The 16,482-nt window shown below is 42.1% G+C and overlaps 1 protein-coding gene across 1 annotated transcript in view; it reads left to right on the top strand.

Annotated features, from left to right (window-relative positions):
• The window catches only part of RARB (retinoic acid receptor beta), a 568,127-nt gene that overhangs the window by 118,725 nt on the left and 432,920 nt on the right, over nt 1-16,482 (top strand). Inside the window, exon 3 of the mRNA XM_065947408.1 lies at nt 8,536-8,987. Within this exon, the coding sequence (XP_065803480.1) occupies nt 8,813-8,987 (175 nt within the window). The 5' untranslated portion in view covers nt 8,536-8,812. The remainder of the gene's footprint in view (nt 1-8,535; nt 8,988-16,482) is intronic.

Raw genomic sequence — 16,482 nt, 5'->3', positions numbered from 1 at the left:
GAGATTATCGTCTTGATTTCTCTTTCTGATAATTCATTATTAGTGTATAGAAGTGCAACAGATTTCTGTACATTAATCTTGTATCCTGCAATTTTACTTAATTCATTTATGAGTTCTACTAGTTTTCTGGTGCAGTCTTTAGAGTTTTCTATGGGCTTACCTTGTGGCTCAATGGGTAAAGAATCTGCCTGTAATGTGGGAGTCCTGGGTTCGATCCCTGGGTTGGGAAGATCCCCTGGAGAAGGGAAAGGCTACCCACTCCAGTATTCCTGCCTTAAGAATTCCATGGACTGTATAGTTCATGAGGTCACAGAGAGTCAGACACGACTGAGAGACCTTCACTTTTACTTTCACATAGAGTTTTCTATACATAGTATCATGTCATCTGCAAATGATTTTACTTTTTTCTTCCAATTTGTATGCGTTTTATTTGTTTTTCTTATCTAATTTCTGTGGCTAGAATTTTTTAATAATATGTTGAATAAAAGTATTGATGTCCTTGTCTTATTCCTGATTTTAGAAGAAAGGCTTTCAGCTTTCCACCATGGAGTATTATATTAGCTGTGGGCTTGTAATATATGGTATATATTACATTGAAGTATATTGAACAAATAAAACTAAAACTTGTATGGAACCACAAAAGACACTGAATAGCCAAAATAATACTGAGAAGAAAAGAACATAGCTGAAGGTATCATACTCCCTAACTTCAGACTACAAAACAAAGCTACCATAATCAAAACAGTATGGTACTGGCACAAACACAAATATATACATCAGTGGAACAGAAGACAGAGCCCATGAATAAAACCCATGCATATAGTCATTTAACCTACAACAAAGAAGCCAAGAATATGCAATAAGTAAAGGACAGTCTCTTCAATAAGTGGTGTTGGAAAACTGGACAGCTTATGTAAAAGAATAAAACTAGAACATTTTCTCACACAGTATACAGAAGTAAATTCAAAATGAACTAAAGACCTAAATGTAATACCTGAAACCATAGAATGCCTAGAAGAAAACATAGGCAGTACACTCTGATATTGGTCTTCCTCAGGCAAGGAACACAAAAGCAAACATGAGCAAATGGAACCTAAGTAAGCTTCGAACAGTAAAGGAAACCATCAGCAAAGTGAAAATCAACCTAGTGAATGGGGAAGATATTTGCAAATGAGGGGTCCATATCCAAACATATAAAGAACTCATAAAACTCGGTACCAAACGACCCAATTTTAAAATGGGCAGAATATCTGAATAGACATTTCTCCAAAGGTGACATACAAATGGCCAACAGACACGTGAGAAAATGCTCACTATCACTAATCATCCAGGAGATGCAAATCAAAACCACAGTGAGATATCACCTCACACCTACAAGAACAGCTGTTATTAAAAAGATAAGAAATAACAAGTGTTGGTGAGGAGAAAAGGGAACTTTCATGCACTGTTGGTACAAAGGTAAATTGGCTTACACACTATAGCAAACAATGTAAATGTTCCTCAAAAAATTAAAAATAGAACTACCATATGATCCAGCAATTCCAATTTATTCAAAGAAAACAAAGACTGTAATTCAAAAAGATACATGTACCCCAGTGTTCATAGCAGCATTGTGTACAATAGTCAAGATATAGGAAGCAAGCTAAGTATCCATCAACAGATGAATGGATAAAGAAGATGTGATGTGCATATACACACACACATATGCATATGTATAAAAGGGAATATACATATATATAATGGAATATTAATTATAAGAAGAAAGGAATTTTTCCACCTGCAACAACATGGATATTCCTGGAGGATATTATTCCTGGTGAAATAAAGCAGACAAAGGTGAACAGATGCGCTATGTTTTCACTTATATATGGACTCTAAGATATATAACAAATGAACAAGTATAACAAAAAAGAAATAGACCGAAAGATACAGAGAGCACACCAGTGATCACCAGAAGGGAGAGGGTTGCACAGAGGGACAAAATAGGTGAAGAGGACTGATAGGTACAAACTACTAAATATAAAAATAAACAAGTTATAGGCTGTAATGTAGAGCAGAGGGAATGTGGTCAATATCTTGTAACAACTTTGTATGAAGTATAATATATAAAAATATCAAATTACTGCACTGTACATCTGAAAGTAATATACTCTCATGAGTCTTTAAAAAGATAACTTTAGAAGTGCAATTATAGCTATTGTATTTCCTTTTATCTCTGTTGCTGCCAGTATTTTCATTCTGCGTTCTTCTCTGCCTTGTGTTTCTTGCATGGAAAACTTTGTGCAAGGAGTAGCTTGCTGCCGCTTTTCTGAAAAACAAGCAGTCATCCCACAGACATTTGGGCCTGTACATATTTTACCTTATGTTTTTGGAATCTGTGTGGAAATACCTTTGGTGAAAGCTGTCTCCTCCGAAGTGTATGTAACAGCTTTGGGTAGAGAGTTGATGCCCTAAAACTTATATTTACATTCCTGTTCTCATAATTTATGAGATTAAAATCTTGGAGTTTTATACATTCTAACATATTTTTGCCTATTATTTTCTGAAAGTCATATTTCCTTAGCAGATGGAATCTTATAAATGTGTCCTAGAAGGGAACACAGGGACGTTTTGTGTATGCTTTTAAAGACAGACCTTAACGTGCCAAATGAGCACCTCCTGGTGGGAGGTGGGATTCAGATCTCACTCTGCTCACTGGGTGTTCCGAGGGCCTCCTTCGACGGCACTGTTCCCTCTGAATGACTCGCTTCCGTATCTTTCCTTCCTAGACACAACTAAAAGGAGGAAAGAAATACTTTTTTTTTTTTTTGGCCACATTCAAGTTATTCACTGTGACTTCCCTTTGGGTTAAGTTGAATGTAATTGCATCAGTAATATTTTTGCTGAAGATGACCGACATCAGAAAGACTGAAAAACTACCAGGCGTGTAAAGCTGACTTCTTTACAGCCGTGCTTCTTTTCTATCAAGACGAGCAGCAAAGCAACTCACGGGATTTGTGCTGAGTTTAGCATTTTTGCTGAAAACAGGTACTTAGGCAAACGTATTTGAGAAATTTCAAGTGGCATTACCTGAAACCAATGTTTTAAATAAATAGGGAGGTTTGAGCTCAAAGACAGTGGGAAAAGAAGCAATATGCATGTTGTGTCTATCAATGCAAAGATTTCCCCTACAAGAAACTCTAAATCAGCTGCAGAAACACAGGAGAGTTTTCTGTTCTTTATCACAAGTAATTTAAATATCTATCTTATGTTCACGTTTGCCTATATTTTTTATATTTTATATGTATGAATTTTATATTTTAAATTTCAGTAGGAGGAAATAGATACGTTTTCTCCAAAAATCTTGCCTGTTTTGTGTGGATTACACTTGAAAGCAGTAGTGTGCAAAATTAACACCTCTCACCACCACGTTAAAGTGTTTGGCTTTGTAGACTCTACTAAGAGTTCTGACTCCAACTTGGAGGCCTCAAGAAAGTGCATACAAAGTCATCAAGGCATTAACTAGCATTTTTAATTATTCAATATGCCTTGTAGGTGCTTGGCTAAGACTAGTCAAATCCCTTTATTTTATTTATTTATTAGTAGAAGACATTTGAGCTCATTGGCATTGATGGCTCCATGATAAAGAATCTGCCTGCCGATGCAGGAGACATGGGTTTGATCCCTGGATCAGGAAAATCCCCTGGAGAAAGAAATGTCAGCCCATTCCAGTAGTCTTGCCTGGGAAATCCCATGGAGGTTGCAAGAGTCGGAAACAACTTAGTGACTCAAACAGCAACAAAGAAGGCATTTGACCTAGTCCCAAGGCATGTCCGTTATGACAGCTCTCACATTTTTTGTTCATCTAAAGCAGGAGTCAGCAAGCTGTGCTCTATGGGCCAAATTCAGCAGACTGTTTTGTAAGCAATAATTTATGGGAACAAAGCCACACCCATCTGTTTATGAATTGTCTGTGGCTGCTTTTCTGCCACACACAGTTTGTACAAAAGCAGAGTTGAGTGACTGTGACAGAGACTGCATATGGCCTGAAATCTAAAACGTGTACTTTCTTTACACAAGGAATTTGCCAGCTTCGTGTCTGGAGCAGCGTCCTCAAATTTTAGCTACATCAGAATCATCTGGAGGGTTTGCTAAGACACAGACTGCTTGGCCCACTGCAGCCTTTCTGACTCTGTAGGCCTTGGGTGGGGCCTGGAAAATCTACATTTTCAGTAAGTTTCCAGATAACTACTTATGTGCTCATTCGGGGACTCTGCTTTGAGAACCACACTGTTCTAAAGGAACTATGTGATTTTTTAAAAGACCATTATGTAAGCATCATGTTTATATAGAATACAATTTAAATGTTTAGAAATACAAACCTGGACGCTTCCATGCTCACTTAGGTTTAAATGCATACAAAAGCAACCTCCAGTAAATTGTGTGACAAGAAATGATTAAAATGTAATTTTTTAAAAAACTTTTTAATTGAACAAAAGCATGGACAAGTTAAACTGAAGAAAATGTTGTGTGTTGTGTTAATAATAAGCGCCCACAGATACAGACATAAACGTTAACTCTTCCCAAGAGCCCTGCCACCCCCTGGCGCACATCATCCCAGTGGCTGGGGGCGCTAGCTGCTCTCCTCCCACTGTGTATCAGGGATAGATTATTGCATCCCAGCATCAACGATGCAAGCAGTTATTTTAAAGTCCTTTTTTTTAAATTTTCTCCTCTGTTATTTTCACCTTTTTTGTTTCATTTTTTTTTTAAACCTTCATGTAAAACACTTGCTTTCTGGGCAACACAATTTAGGAAGCTATATTTATTAATAGAACCTACTTCTTTTGACCCCTTTCACAGATGATGAAACTGACACCCAAAGATTCTCATCAATCCAAGACCCCCTGACCGGGTCCCCACTTCCTTTCCCTCTGCCACCTCAGCTCCTGTTTGCTTTGCCTCAGGTGGTGAGGGGAAAAAAAAACCCAATGAGCCCAAACTTAAATCAAGCATGAAGAAAGAAAGCACTGCTAATACCAATGACCATCTTTTTTCCTAAAAGCCTGAAACAAAGCAAATTCTCTGCTTCCAGGAATAGCCTTAATCAGTCACATATGTGAGCATAGACCCAGTGACTGTTAAGACAATTTTCCACCAACCTAACAGGATTTTCCTGGCACATTGATTTCTTTTTTTCTTTTTCCTAGTATCAGTATTAGTAGTTTTTTTGTTTTTCATTGGTTTTTTTCTAGAAGATCTGAGGCATAATAAAAGACCTTTCAACCAGAGAGACAGGGTGCTAAAAGTCTGCGGTGTTTGAAAGCAAAGAGAAATGAAGGATTGTTAAAAATAGAAATAGTCCCTGGTTGGTAAAAACAAACAAACAGCTTTAAAAATCTAAGAACTGCGCCCTGCATGGGTGGGTTTGCTAACTGTCAGCTTCACCAGTTAATGATGTAGTTTGTCTAATGGGGATAGAAAAAACCATTTGTAACAATGCTGGGCTTTGTGTGTGTATGATTTAAAAATCAAATTGAGTGGAAATGCAGCAAATACTAAATGGCATTGTTTATTTTCTAATTACTTTACTACAAACTACAAAATAAAGTCTTCAGTGTATTAGATGGCCTGTAATTTTCAGAAGAGAAAGCACTGAAAACTTTCACCTCTCATAGTCCATTGACTTTCTTTTCATCAGAGGGACAAGCTGTGTTTTGTGTTTGAAAAGGATATCGATATTTGGGGGGACATCACTGTTGGAGCTTAGTGTGTGGCATAAGTCAGCCAGGGATATCATCTCCTTTGCAAGGCTCAGGGGAGCCCAGGGGGAACCTGGGACCGCTTGGTCTCCCTGTGGATGATGTTCATGTTTAATGGTAACAGTCCAGGGATCAAGGCCCCAGAGAGAAGGTCACCTCAGTGAGGAGACCCGCTCCCATCACGGCTACACGTGGACTTTTGCTCTGTAGGGGTGATTGGAGTAGTGCAGGTGCTCAGTAGACGAAAGCACAGAATGGCCGGGAAGAGAGAGCAGAGGTCGAGCCAGCAGATCTGGGGGCAGAATCTCTGTTAGCCACAGGCTGGTTCTGTGACCTTAGGGGGAAGTCCTCTGAACTTGCTGAGACTTCGTTTTCTTATCTGGAAAGTATGGGTCATAACAACTGCCTCCTAGGGCTGCTCTATGGGCTAGAACTTACAGCTCCTAAGTGGAGCACCTGACATGTGGTCAACAAATAAATGGGCGTTATTATAGATCAAAACATTTCAGGGTGTGCAGACACCAACCTGGGAAGTCAGTAAGTTAGCCTTATATGAATCTTTGTTCTCAGCTTTCCTCACATTTTGCCTTCACTCCTTTACTTCCATGACTGAAATTTTAGTCCTCATGTTCTTTGCTCAGGACTTATGTTGTTACTGGACCTAAGTTCATGTGTCTGATGCAGAGTGAGGCCAAACAAACTTGAAGTTTGAAGCAGAGAAAGGTTTATTGCAGGACTGAGCAAGGGAAAGAGGTGACTCGTGCCCCAAACACCCTGAACTCCTCAAAAAATTTCAGCAAAGCATTTTTAAAGGCCAAGAGAAGGAGGGACGTCTCAGGGTATGTGCTCAGTTCAACCACAATTCCCTGATTGACTGATGATGATCAGTCCTTAGGGGTCAGTAGGTCTGGGGGCTACATACTCATGATCATCAGGGAGTTAATTTCTTCCATTTGGTGGTGGTTTTAGCATCTAGGCTTCCCTGATAGCTGATGGCTCAGCTGATAGCTCAGATATCAGTGCTTCCCTGATGGCTCAGCTGGTAGAGAATCTGCCCGCAATGCAGGAGCCCTGGGTTCAATCCCTGGGTGGGGAAGATCTGGAGAAGGGAAAGGCTACCCACTCCAGTATTCTGGCCTGGAGAGTTCCGTGGACTGTATAGTCCATGCGGTTGCAAAGAGTCGGGCATGACTGAGCGACTTTGACTTCACTTTAGTATCTGAAAAACTCAGGAAATATGCATGAGATACTATTATCCAGGTACTTTAGCAAGGGATATGGGGGAGAGGTCTGTCCTGGGTAACACTGTGCTATGGTCTCCTCCCTGCCCTAACCTCAAAGCCACAGTTCATTCCAGCAAGCTTGTTCTCAGAAACATATTATTTGATGGTGACACAGACAAAAAAGGCAGACATTGTCAAACGTTGCCTTTACCTGGTATTTACACTGCACCAGGAACTGGTATTCTTTGGGCATTACCTCATTACTTCATTTCATCCTCACGACACCCCTCTGAAACCAATTCTGCTATTACCCCCATTTTACAATAAAAACTGACCTATTGATGGGCAAGACAGTTGTCCAAGGGGACAGAGCCATGACTGGCGCCTTGGCGGCCTGGCTCTGCGTCATGCTCGTCGCCACCCCTCTGTGCTGGCCTTGAGAGCCTGTTCTTGTTTCATGCCGGATGGTTGACGTTCAGGGCTTGCCATTCACAGGGCACCGGAGTTTGGGAATTTTAGCGACTGTTGGTCATTAGGGCCCAAGTGAGCCTTTGAAGTCCACTGTCAGCCCACCCTAGAGTCTATTTCACTACCAAGGAACTCTGAGTGCTGTGTATCCCTGGAGTATCCTTCATGGGGAACAGGGCAACTGAATGTCCTTAACAACATGACCTCCGTTAGGAGCTGCTGAAATTAGAAACTCCGTTAGAACTCGAGCACAGTAGCCCTGGTCCACACTGTGCGCCTCTAGTGCCCACACTGGCAACTGGGACATATGGCAAGTGAGGACTGGACGGACGGATGGATGATTGCGCGCAGACAAATGCATCAGATGCTTGTGTGGACCAGTGGACGGGTGGCGCTCTTATAGGAAAGCTTACAGGGAGGAACTGATACTGAACTCGTTCACGGCTCTGTAATGGTGGTGGCTCCTCCTTACTTTCGCTAGGTTATAATTTTCCCTCACAGTGACATTTATCTTGCTGAGTAGGTCATTCCAGATGGCTGCGTAAAATCCAAAGTTGGAAGTCTAACATCTTGAAAGCACAGAGATTAGGACATTAAACAATAAATTTATCTAAAAGAAGTAAGAAACAAAATTCATTCAGTCAGTCAACAAATACTCATTGAGAGTCTGTTTCCTGTTAGGGAACTCTTATAGGAGCTTAAAGCATAGCTGTTAACAAAACAGAGAAAAACTCTGCCCTCCTAGTGCATGCATTCTCATGGAGGAGACAGAAATAAACACTCCCCCATGCAATGCATGGAGCTGTGTAATACCCTGGAGGAAAGTGATGTGGTGGAGTGGGGTGGAGAGGAATGTGGAGAAAGATAGGGTTGGTGAGGGGGGTTATTTAATATCAGACAGTCAGGGTTAGTTTGAAATTGTGTAGAAGTTTTTATTCTACATTAGAATTGGAGAATTTAAGAAAATTAAGGTAGTGAGGATAGGGGAACAAATGGGAATTAGGAGTCCCAGGTTAATAGAAGAGATTTTTCATGTAATAACAATAAAGAAGCAAATACTTCTGACCTGTGTGATATACGTATATACATATTTTTTCTTATAGGATTAGCAGCTCTGGACTTCTAAAGTGATAGCATTTCCCAGCCTTCAGCTGAGAAACTGAACAAAAAGCCATCCTTCCTATCATCAGCGCAGCAAAATGAGAGGCAGAGAAACCGTGCTGGAAGGAAGTGAGGTCATCTGCTGAAGCTCCTTGACTTCGGCCCAGAACACAGCTCAGATTCCACTCTCACTCCGAGTTGACCTAGCCCACTTTGATGCCAGGCCTGGAGTGATGCGTCCCTGCCCCCGACCGCCTCCCATCCCGTGAAGGCCGGAACATGAGCACCAGCAGCCCCGCGTGCCACGTCGCGGCGGCCGGACACATGACTCACTATCCGGCCGCGCCCTACCCGCTGCTCTTCCCGCCCGTCCTCGGCGGGCTTTCCCTGCCCCCGCTCCACGGCCTGCACGGCCCGCCGCCTCCGAGTGGGTGCAGCACCCCTTCACCTGCAAGTAAGTACCGCTGGAATCTTCTCTCTTTTCTCTTGGTTGACTGAAAGCAGGGTGGTTCCTACCCACAGTGCGTTCTCGTTGCATTGGGTGCTGGTTTCTCTGGATCTAGAACTGTACGTTTGGTTCCATCAGCAGAAAGGTAGCTTGAAACCAGATAAATGGTGAATCTTAGAATTTGGTCCATTCAAAACCACATTGGTATTTTGTTCTATTGGATAAATTGTAAACAGAAATATTGATCAAAGATGTGATCAATACACCTGAAGAAAGTGGTCACTTGATAAACGACATGAGCAATGAATTAGGAAATGATGCCATAAAAATCACCGATGATAATCCTGATTTTAACATCGATTTGGGTCGAGGTCTTCTTTTGAATCTCTTACTCATTTCCTGGGTACAGCTAAAACCTGTCACTGTTTTCACCTTCCCAGGGATCTTTACTACTAGTTCATGCCACATAAACTTTTTAAATGTCCTTGATCACTTTTGGGTTTTTGAGCCACTTCTTATGTGCAATCTTCTCTAAAATGTTGGGTATACAGTACTTTAAGATAAAAATAGTTCAATTTAGAATTCTTAAAACTGATGTGACTCATTCATAGAAAGCATCTGTAGTATGAGATTTAAAGAAAAATAGTTCTGCCTGTTTGAAGACAGGCTGTGGTAGCCAGCCAGCTCTTCTACCTTTTGGAAACGGGTTCAGCAATGCTGCCTCAGGCATCTGCAGCATCTTCTCTAAGTTCTTTTCAGGTTCATAATTCAGCAGGAGCTCTTCAGAGTTCTGCCTGCTGATTATTTGGTATTTTGCTGCTTTTCGAGGTGTTGTTTCAAATATTAGTTTGTTCTTAGAAGTTTCTCCTTTAAATTACTCCCTTCATTTTTCTTTGTGTGTGTGTGTGATACAATTAATTTTTATATTGCGTTTCCTATAGCTGCAAGTTTTATTTTACTTATTTTAATATTTATTTTTATTTATTTGTCAGCTATATTGTGGTCTTTGCTCCTTAATTTCTCCCTCCTTAGCTCACTGGGAGCAGGAAACTTGCTCCACCTCACTGGGAACCCTCAGCTCTTAGTATAGTGCCTTCAAAATTCATAGGAGAAGGATTTCTGGATGCCTGGGTATTTGGATAGGTGGATGAATGGATGCTTGAATGGATGGGTGGATGGATGAATGGATGGACAGACGGATGGACAGATGGATGAACAGATGAACAGACTCTCAGTGCAGGAATGTTGGCTGCAATCACTCTACTATCATGCCTGATATTTACTGATCTATTTTCCTTCTTGGAATGACCTGATTGTAATTCTCTTCTGTGTTTTGGATTTCTGGCCTAAGCATGTGACCAATAAAGCCTTTTAAATTGCTTAACAGCATTTTCCCATGCTTCTCAAGTGGAAATTGAAAGTAGATGTAGGCAGAATACTTTCTTGGCTATCAAGAGAGATGGGGGGAAAAAGGTGTATTTGAACTATCTAACTGACCCAGGTGCCAGTTCAAGCCCTGTTCAACCAACATGCAAATGGCATGATGCGGTTACTTTCAACGAACACATGAAGGGGCCTGACTAAATGATTGTTAAAGCTATTAAAATTCCCCTCAGGAGCTGATCGTGTAGCACAGCCAGTCTCATGGACAACACATTCTAACCATTCCTTTCCTCAGATCAGAAGCATTTTTTGTAGATGTAACCAAGGAGTTGGGACTCCTTGGAGTCATGAGTTTTAGTGCCATCCTGGGTAATCTAATTTTGCAGGTGGAAAACCCAATTCGTAGGTGGCTGCAGCCCCAATACACCCACCAGCATGTGCCAGCAATGTTGACCTTCTTTGGCTGCTGATTGTAAGGAGAATGCAGAGCAGAGTAAATGGAAGGACAGTGAGATCTTTATGCTGGATGAGCATCCCCAAACACTCAAACAGGCTATCAACATACAAATCCCTCACCCATCTGTTCGCAGATATTTTTAGAAATCTACAGAGCAGCCCTTGGCACACTACAGCCTGCAGGGCAAAGCCAGTTCACCACCTGCTTTTGTAAATAAAGTTTTATTGGAACACAGCCACACTCATCTGTTTACATATTGTCTATGAGAGTGAAAGTGTCAGTCGCTCAGTTGTGTCCTGCAACCTCGTGGACTATAACCCACCAGGCTCCTCTGTCCATGGAATTCTCCAGGCAAGAATACTGGAATGGGCTGCCATTCCCTTCTCCAGGGTATTTCCCTACCCAGGGATCAAACTCGTGTCTCCTGCATTGCAGGCAGATTCTTTACCCTCTGAGTCACCAGGGAAGCCCCATATTATCTATAGTTCTTTTCATGTTACAATGATAGAAGCCATATAGCCCACTTATCCTAAAATATCTTGCTATCTCGCTTTTTACAGAAGAAGTTTGCTGACCCCTGTTATGGAGATAAGAACACTGGGATAGGAATTAACTCATCCCAACTCTAATCGTGCTGTTTCCAACAGGAATTGTTAGCTCTCCTAATTCCTTAGGCCCCGAACAAGCTGGGCTAAATTGTACCCAAAATCACCTATAAACACAAGGCTCTTCTCTTCATTTCACAATTACTAATAAAGCACAATATACCATCAATACTAAGTTGACTCATCACGCAACTCCTAGTTTTCCAGATCAAAGCTGGTCAATATTGATTTCATATAATTCAACTTTTAGAAGAAGAGTGTTTGCAGTTCAATGAAAGAGGGTGAGTAATTAGTTTTTTCTGAGGACATGGGTGAGAGGGTGCTGAATGATTGCATCTTGGAAGATGTCACTCGATGGTGTCTGGAGAAGGGGCAGAAAAAGGATGAAGTTCAGAAAGTTCAGGTCGGAAACTCCAAAGCTGGCTTGCTTCACACTCTGACTAATACCGGGTTTAATTACTTCTTGTAGTAGACAAAGTACATGAAAACTGCTCGAAAGAATATCATTACAAGAAGGCGCTCTTGCCATGTGGTCTGTTAGTTGGCCCTCCGAGAGGAAGTTGTCTTTGTTAAAGCCTGTGGTTTAGAAAGACTGGGAAACAAGGGTCGGGTCGAAAAAAATTACATGCAAACTGTTTCTTGCTAAAATTAAACTTGAAGTTTTATTTATGTACTGAGGTTAGTTAGGGAGGTAGCCACATTTCATAAAGTCTTGATAAGTAGCAAAACACGGGCTTGGGTGAGAAGCTGGCTACCATGGGACGTGAAGGGAACAAACGTGGTGGTGATGACTCCATCATGGGGTCCTGTCCCTGCATGATGGAACCTGCTGACGTTTCTGTCATAATCTGTACACACCTTGACTCTGCAGCTCAACCAGAACATAAATTCTCCTGCCTTGTAACAAGCTTCTTTCAGCACCATGTTATATATAGCTTGAGAACTTCCTACTTCAAAAGCAAGCGAGGACAGTTTCCATAGCAGCTACTGATGTTATGCCTGTCCTTCACTCTTGCCTCCACCGTGACTCTCTGGGCAGCCTGGGGTTCCTAGGCCAGAACCAGATCTCTGTCTTCCTAGGGGACACAGGGTCCCATTCTTACGTATGAGAAAGTCCCTGACCCAGCATCTCTGTTACAGTCATTCAGCCTCCCCGAACTTCTCTTCCATAAACTAGAAAATATTTTTATTCAAAGAACAGTCTTTTATAAAAGTCACATTCAACGTTTTCAGGATAAAGATGGAGCATAAATTACGAAGAAGAGCTATAGTGTAAAGGGGTGAAATCAGAGCGTCTCCAAGACCCTTCCATGTGAAGAACCAGCAGGAGATGGTTCTCTCTGTTATCACTCAGATTTTCTCCTGGCCTCCACACTGTTTTCAGGCAAGCAGCCTGTCTGTCCTTGGTTTATGCCAGTGGTGGACCCTCTGGCTATTGTCAGACCATTTGTGACCTTGCACAACTCAGAGGGAATCTCGCGGCCACCTTTCAGAAATTCTCTTCCCCAGAACCTCCCAACATAAAGGAAAAACTATATATATATATATATTTGTAGGAGAGAAGTGAACTTAAGGCATCTTCCATGTTGTGTTGTCCTCGTCTTTGCTTTATGACTTAATCCTTACTTCAGTGAGTCTCTGTAAGCTTAGAAACGAGGAAATACATAAAAGAGAGAGTTTAAGTAGTGAGAACGAACTACCCTGTATTGGGCACCTCCTGGATAATCCACTGAATGTTTATTTAATCTGTCATTCTTAAATTTTTTAAATAGACTCCTAATATTGCTGCCAGGCCATGCGCTGCAGTCCCATGTTACAGATGAAGACTGTGAGGCTGAGAGACAGTAAAGCGCTCGCACGCCTAGTTAATGTGGGGGCCAGACTCCAAGCCCAGATCTGGGGCTCCAGAGTACTTGTGCTTTTCGACGTGCTGGGCAGTGAGAGCCACTCAAGCCCTCGGATTATCCCCAGAGGCACAGTGGGTGTCTCTCTCCCAGGACAGCGCACAGAGCCCCCGGGGACGAAGGACCTCACAGCCTCTTCAGTTTCAGCAACTTCCGTGGGAGCGGCCGTCGTTTTTCATCAGCGAGGGGTTGAGGGTGGGCCCGCAGGCAGGGAGTCACTGCGATGCCTCCGCTCAGCTCTCTCCTATGAGCAGCAAGCGTGTCGTCCCCAGCAAGCAAGGCTTCCAACGGGAGGGAAGCCCAATACGCTGTGCCAGGGACACTCAGAAATTAATGTTCCAGGGCTCGCTGTGAGTGCTGGCCCGCTGTCCGTCTGCTTCTCTTTATGTTCCTTTCATGGCTGCTTGTTCTGTTTTATGGCCGCACATGTGCTTTTTTATAGGTTGTGGTAAGCTGGAAAATATTAAGAGTTTTGGCTTCGGAGCCTCTCTCAAAGTGATCTCCATTTAATGCCAGCATCTTAAAATGGGGGTTGTTTCCCCTGCTTCTCTACTGATCAGAAAGTGCTGTCAAAAATCACAAAATTCGGTGTTTGCTTTTAAAAAAAAAACAAAAAACCCCAACCCTCTGGAGAGATAGAGTGTGAATCTCAGAATTAACAATGACGGGACATAAAACAGGTCTTATTTCTATCCCTTGTCTTCAACCAAGAGGAGCCTTGTTTACCCAGCTTGTCTAAAGTAGGGTGTGCGGCCAGATTGGAATTTCTTATTGCATGTGAAGAACAATGGACCCGGAGGTGTTGATCCTGTTTCAAATACATGCAGATTGATGATAACTAAAACCAACTCATTAACTTGTATTATCCATCATCCTCGGCTCTGTAGTCTTATCTTCTTTCTACTGCAAATGATATTTGTCCTTAAATATACACAGTGACCCCACTGGACAGGGATCACCTCTAATTTTAATATGTCTGGGACTTAATATATTGCTGGCATTTAGCGTATGTAATAGTATTTATTGTTCATATGTATGTAGCCTTCATGATTTTCAAGCCAAATAAAAATAAAGTAAAATACAGTTAAAAAGAAGAAAAACTTGCTAGAAATTTGAGTAAATGTACCAGTTTTCCAACTGTTACAGTTATAACAATTTTGCTCATTTCATCTGCTGGTGGTTGTTGTGTATCTCTGAAGTTCTAAGGCTGAGAGATGTCAAAGGCTTTTACATGCATGTTTTAGACAGAGTTTAAGCTTTTGGCATGATTGAACAGTTTTAGTGTCTTGCCTATGCCTAGGGCCTTGTGTATATTATATCAGAGGCCGTTTCTTAAAGGGGAAGAGGTATTGATTACTTCAGTGAAATGCCTCTTTTCCCCAATAATAAAGGAATCTTTGTGTCATCTCCTCGATGTCTGTACCATTTCCCCAGACTCTGATTGAGTGAACATGGAATCCTCTGAATAGTTCTAATGAGGAGCTGTTTGTTGAACTTTAGCCCAAGGGGATCAGGAATATGTGAACATGAATTAGAGACAAAAAGATTATTGTTCAATTTCATCAAATTAACTATGATGCCCAAAGGAGAATCTCAACTCTCGAAGTATGTTTTTGAATAGAAATAGGCTTTCAGTCCACGGAGGTGATCATAAAAGCAGGAATGAATTTTCATCTAAGTTTATTCCTTTGATTATCTCGAGGAGGAGGATGTTTGGAGAAAAAGAAAAAATAGACCAAAAAGAGGCCACGAATGGAGAAAAAGAAAGGGATATTTTTGAATTTTATATTAGAATCCCTTTAGATTTATCAAATAAATTAAGCAGACTTTTTTTAAAATATGTATTTATTTGGCTGCACCCGGTCTTCATTGCGGCACACAGGAAATTTGATCTCCGTCACGGTGGGATATTTACTTGTAGCATGTGGGGTCTAGTTCCCTGACCAGGGATCAAACCTGGCCTCCCTGATTTGGGAGCTCGGGGTCTTAGCCTCTCAACCCCCAGGGAAGTCCCCTAAATAGACATTTAAAAAGAGCATTTTTGAACTCATGGAAATCGAACCTCTGAAAACTGGAACCACAGCAGCTCCGAATTGGCTGAGTTGGCCATGAGAACCCAAGAGCTCCCATGGGTTCCAAATCTCTGTCTTGATGAGTCCACTAATCTACAATTCCTATACATTTCAGATGGGTTATTTTGCTTCTAATGATGAAAAACCCATTCAGATGACCTTGAGTGGTGGGAGGTTAACCTCCATACACATCCGAGTAGCTGGGCTTGAGGGCGGGTAGCCTGCCAGCAGGGGGCCGCCTTCCGAGCCGTCTTCAGGTGCAGCTCAGCCCTCCCACAGGAGGATTCGCGTGGTGTTGGATTGACATAACTCCCTATTTTGTTTTGCTTCTCTGTTTTTCTGCTTCGGTTCTCTCTAACATGCGAATGATTCTTGGAAATTTAAGCAAGAAAGAGGGGGAGGGAAGGAGGGAGGGAGGGAGGGAAAGAGGGAAAGAGAGAGGTGGGGAGGGGAAAGGCAGAGAGAGAGTCTGACGAAGCCTGTGTGTGAGCGGCAGGCCACCGCCAAGAGCCCGAGGCCCCCAGACCCACCAACGGTGCCAGCCAGGCGCTACCATCCGCTCACTCGTTTTCCACTTCTCTGTGACAATAGCGCTGAATGTAGCTGCCATCTATTTAGTGTGCTCCATGTGTTACCTCTGTCTGCCACCTGGAAAAAATTAAAAAATAAAGACTGAGGTAACCAACTTGCCCAAAGTTGCCCCAGCCAAAAATGGTGTGACCAGGTTTGAACTCCTCCTGCCCTGACCAAAATCATCCTTGTCACACCCCCTGATAGCAGTGGATATTGAGGTGGTGCAAAGGGTTTTAGAACACTGCGTCTTACCACTCCTATTGGGAAGTCATAGTCTCCAAAACTCATTTAGATCTAAAACTCTGACTGCTCTTTGCCTTCGAAGACCTTGATTTTTTAAAGCCTATAACATCCCCCCTCACCTGTGTACTGACCGTGTGCATTTTATTTATGATAAGGGTCCTATTCTGCAGTCTAGTTGATTTCATTGCTTTTCCTCCTCCGTGTGTCTGTTAACCTGAGCACCTGGTGCTAGCTGAAACTCTTTCAAAGTGTGTGGAGTGAGCG

This window comes from Muntiacus reevesi, chromosome 10 (genome assembly GCF_963930625.1).
Source record: "Muntiacus reevesi chromosome 10, mMunRee1.1, whole genome shotgun sequence".
In the NCBI taxonomy this organism is placed as follows: Eukaryota; Metazoa; Chordata; class Mammalia; order Artiodactyla; family Cervidae; genus Muntiacus; species Muntiacus reevesi.
Note: the sequence above shows the minus strand (reverse complement) of the source record. Positions and strands in the feature narration are given on the sequence as shown.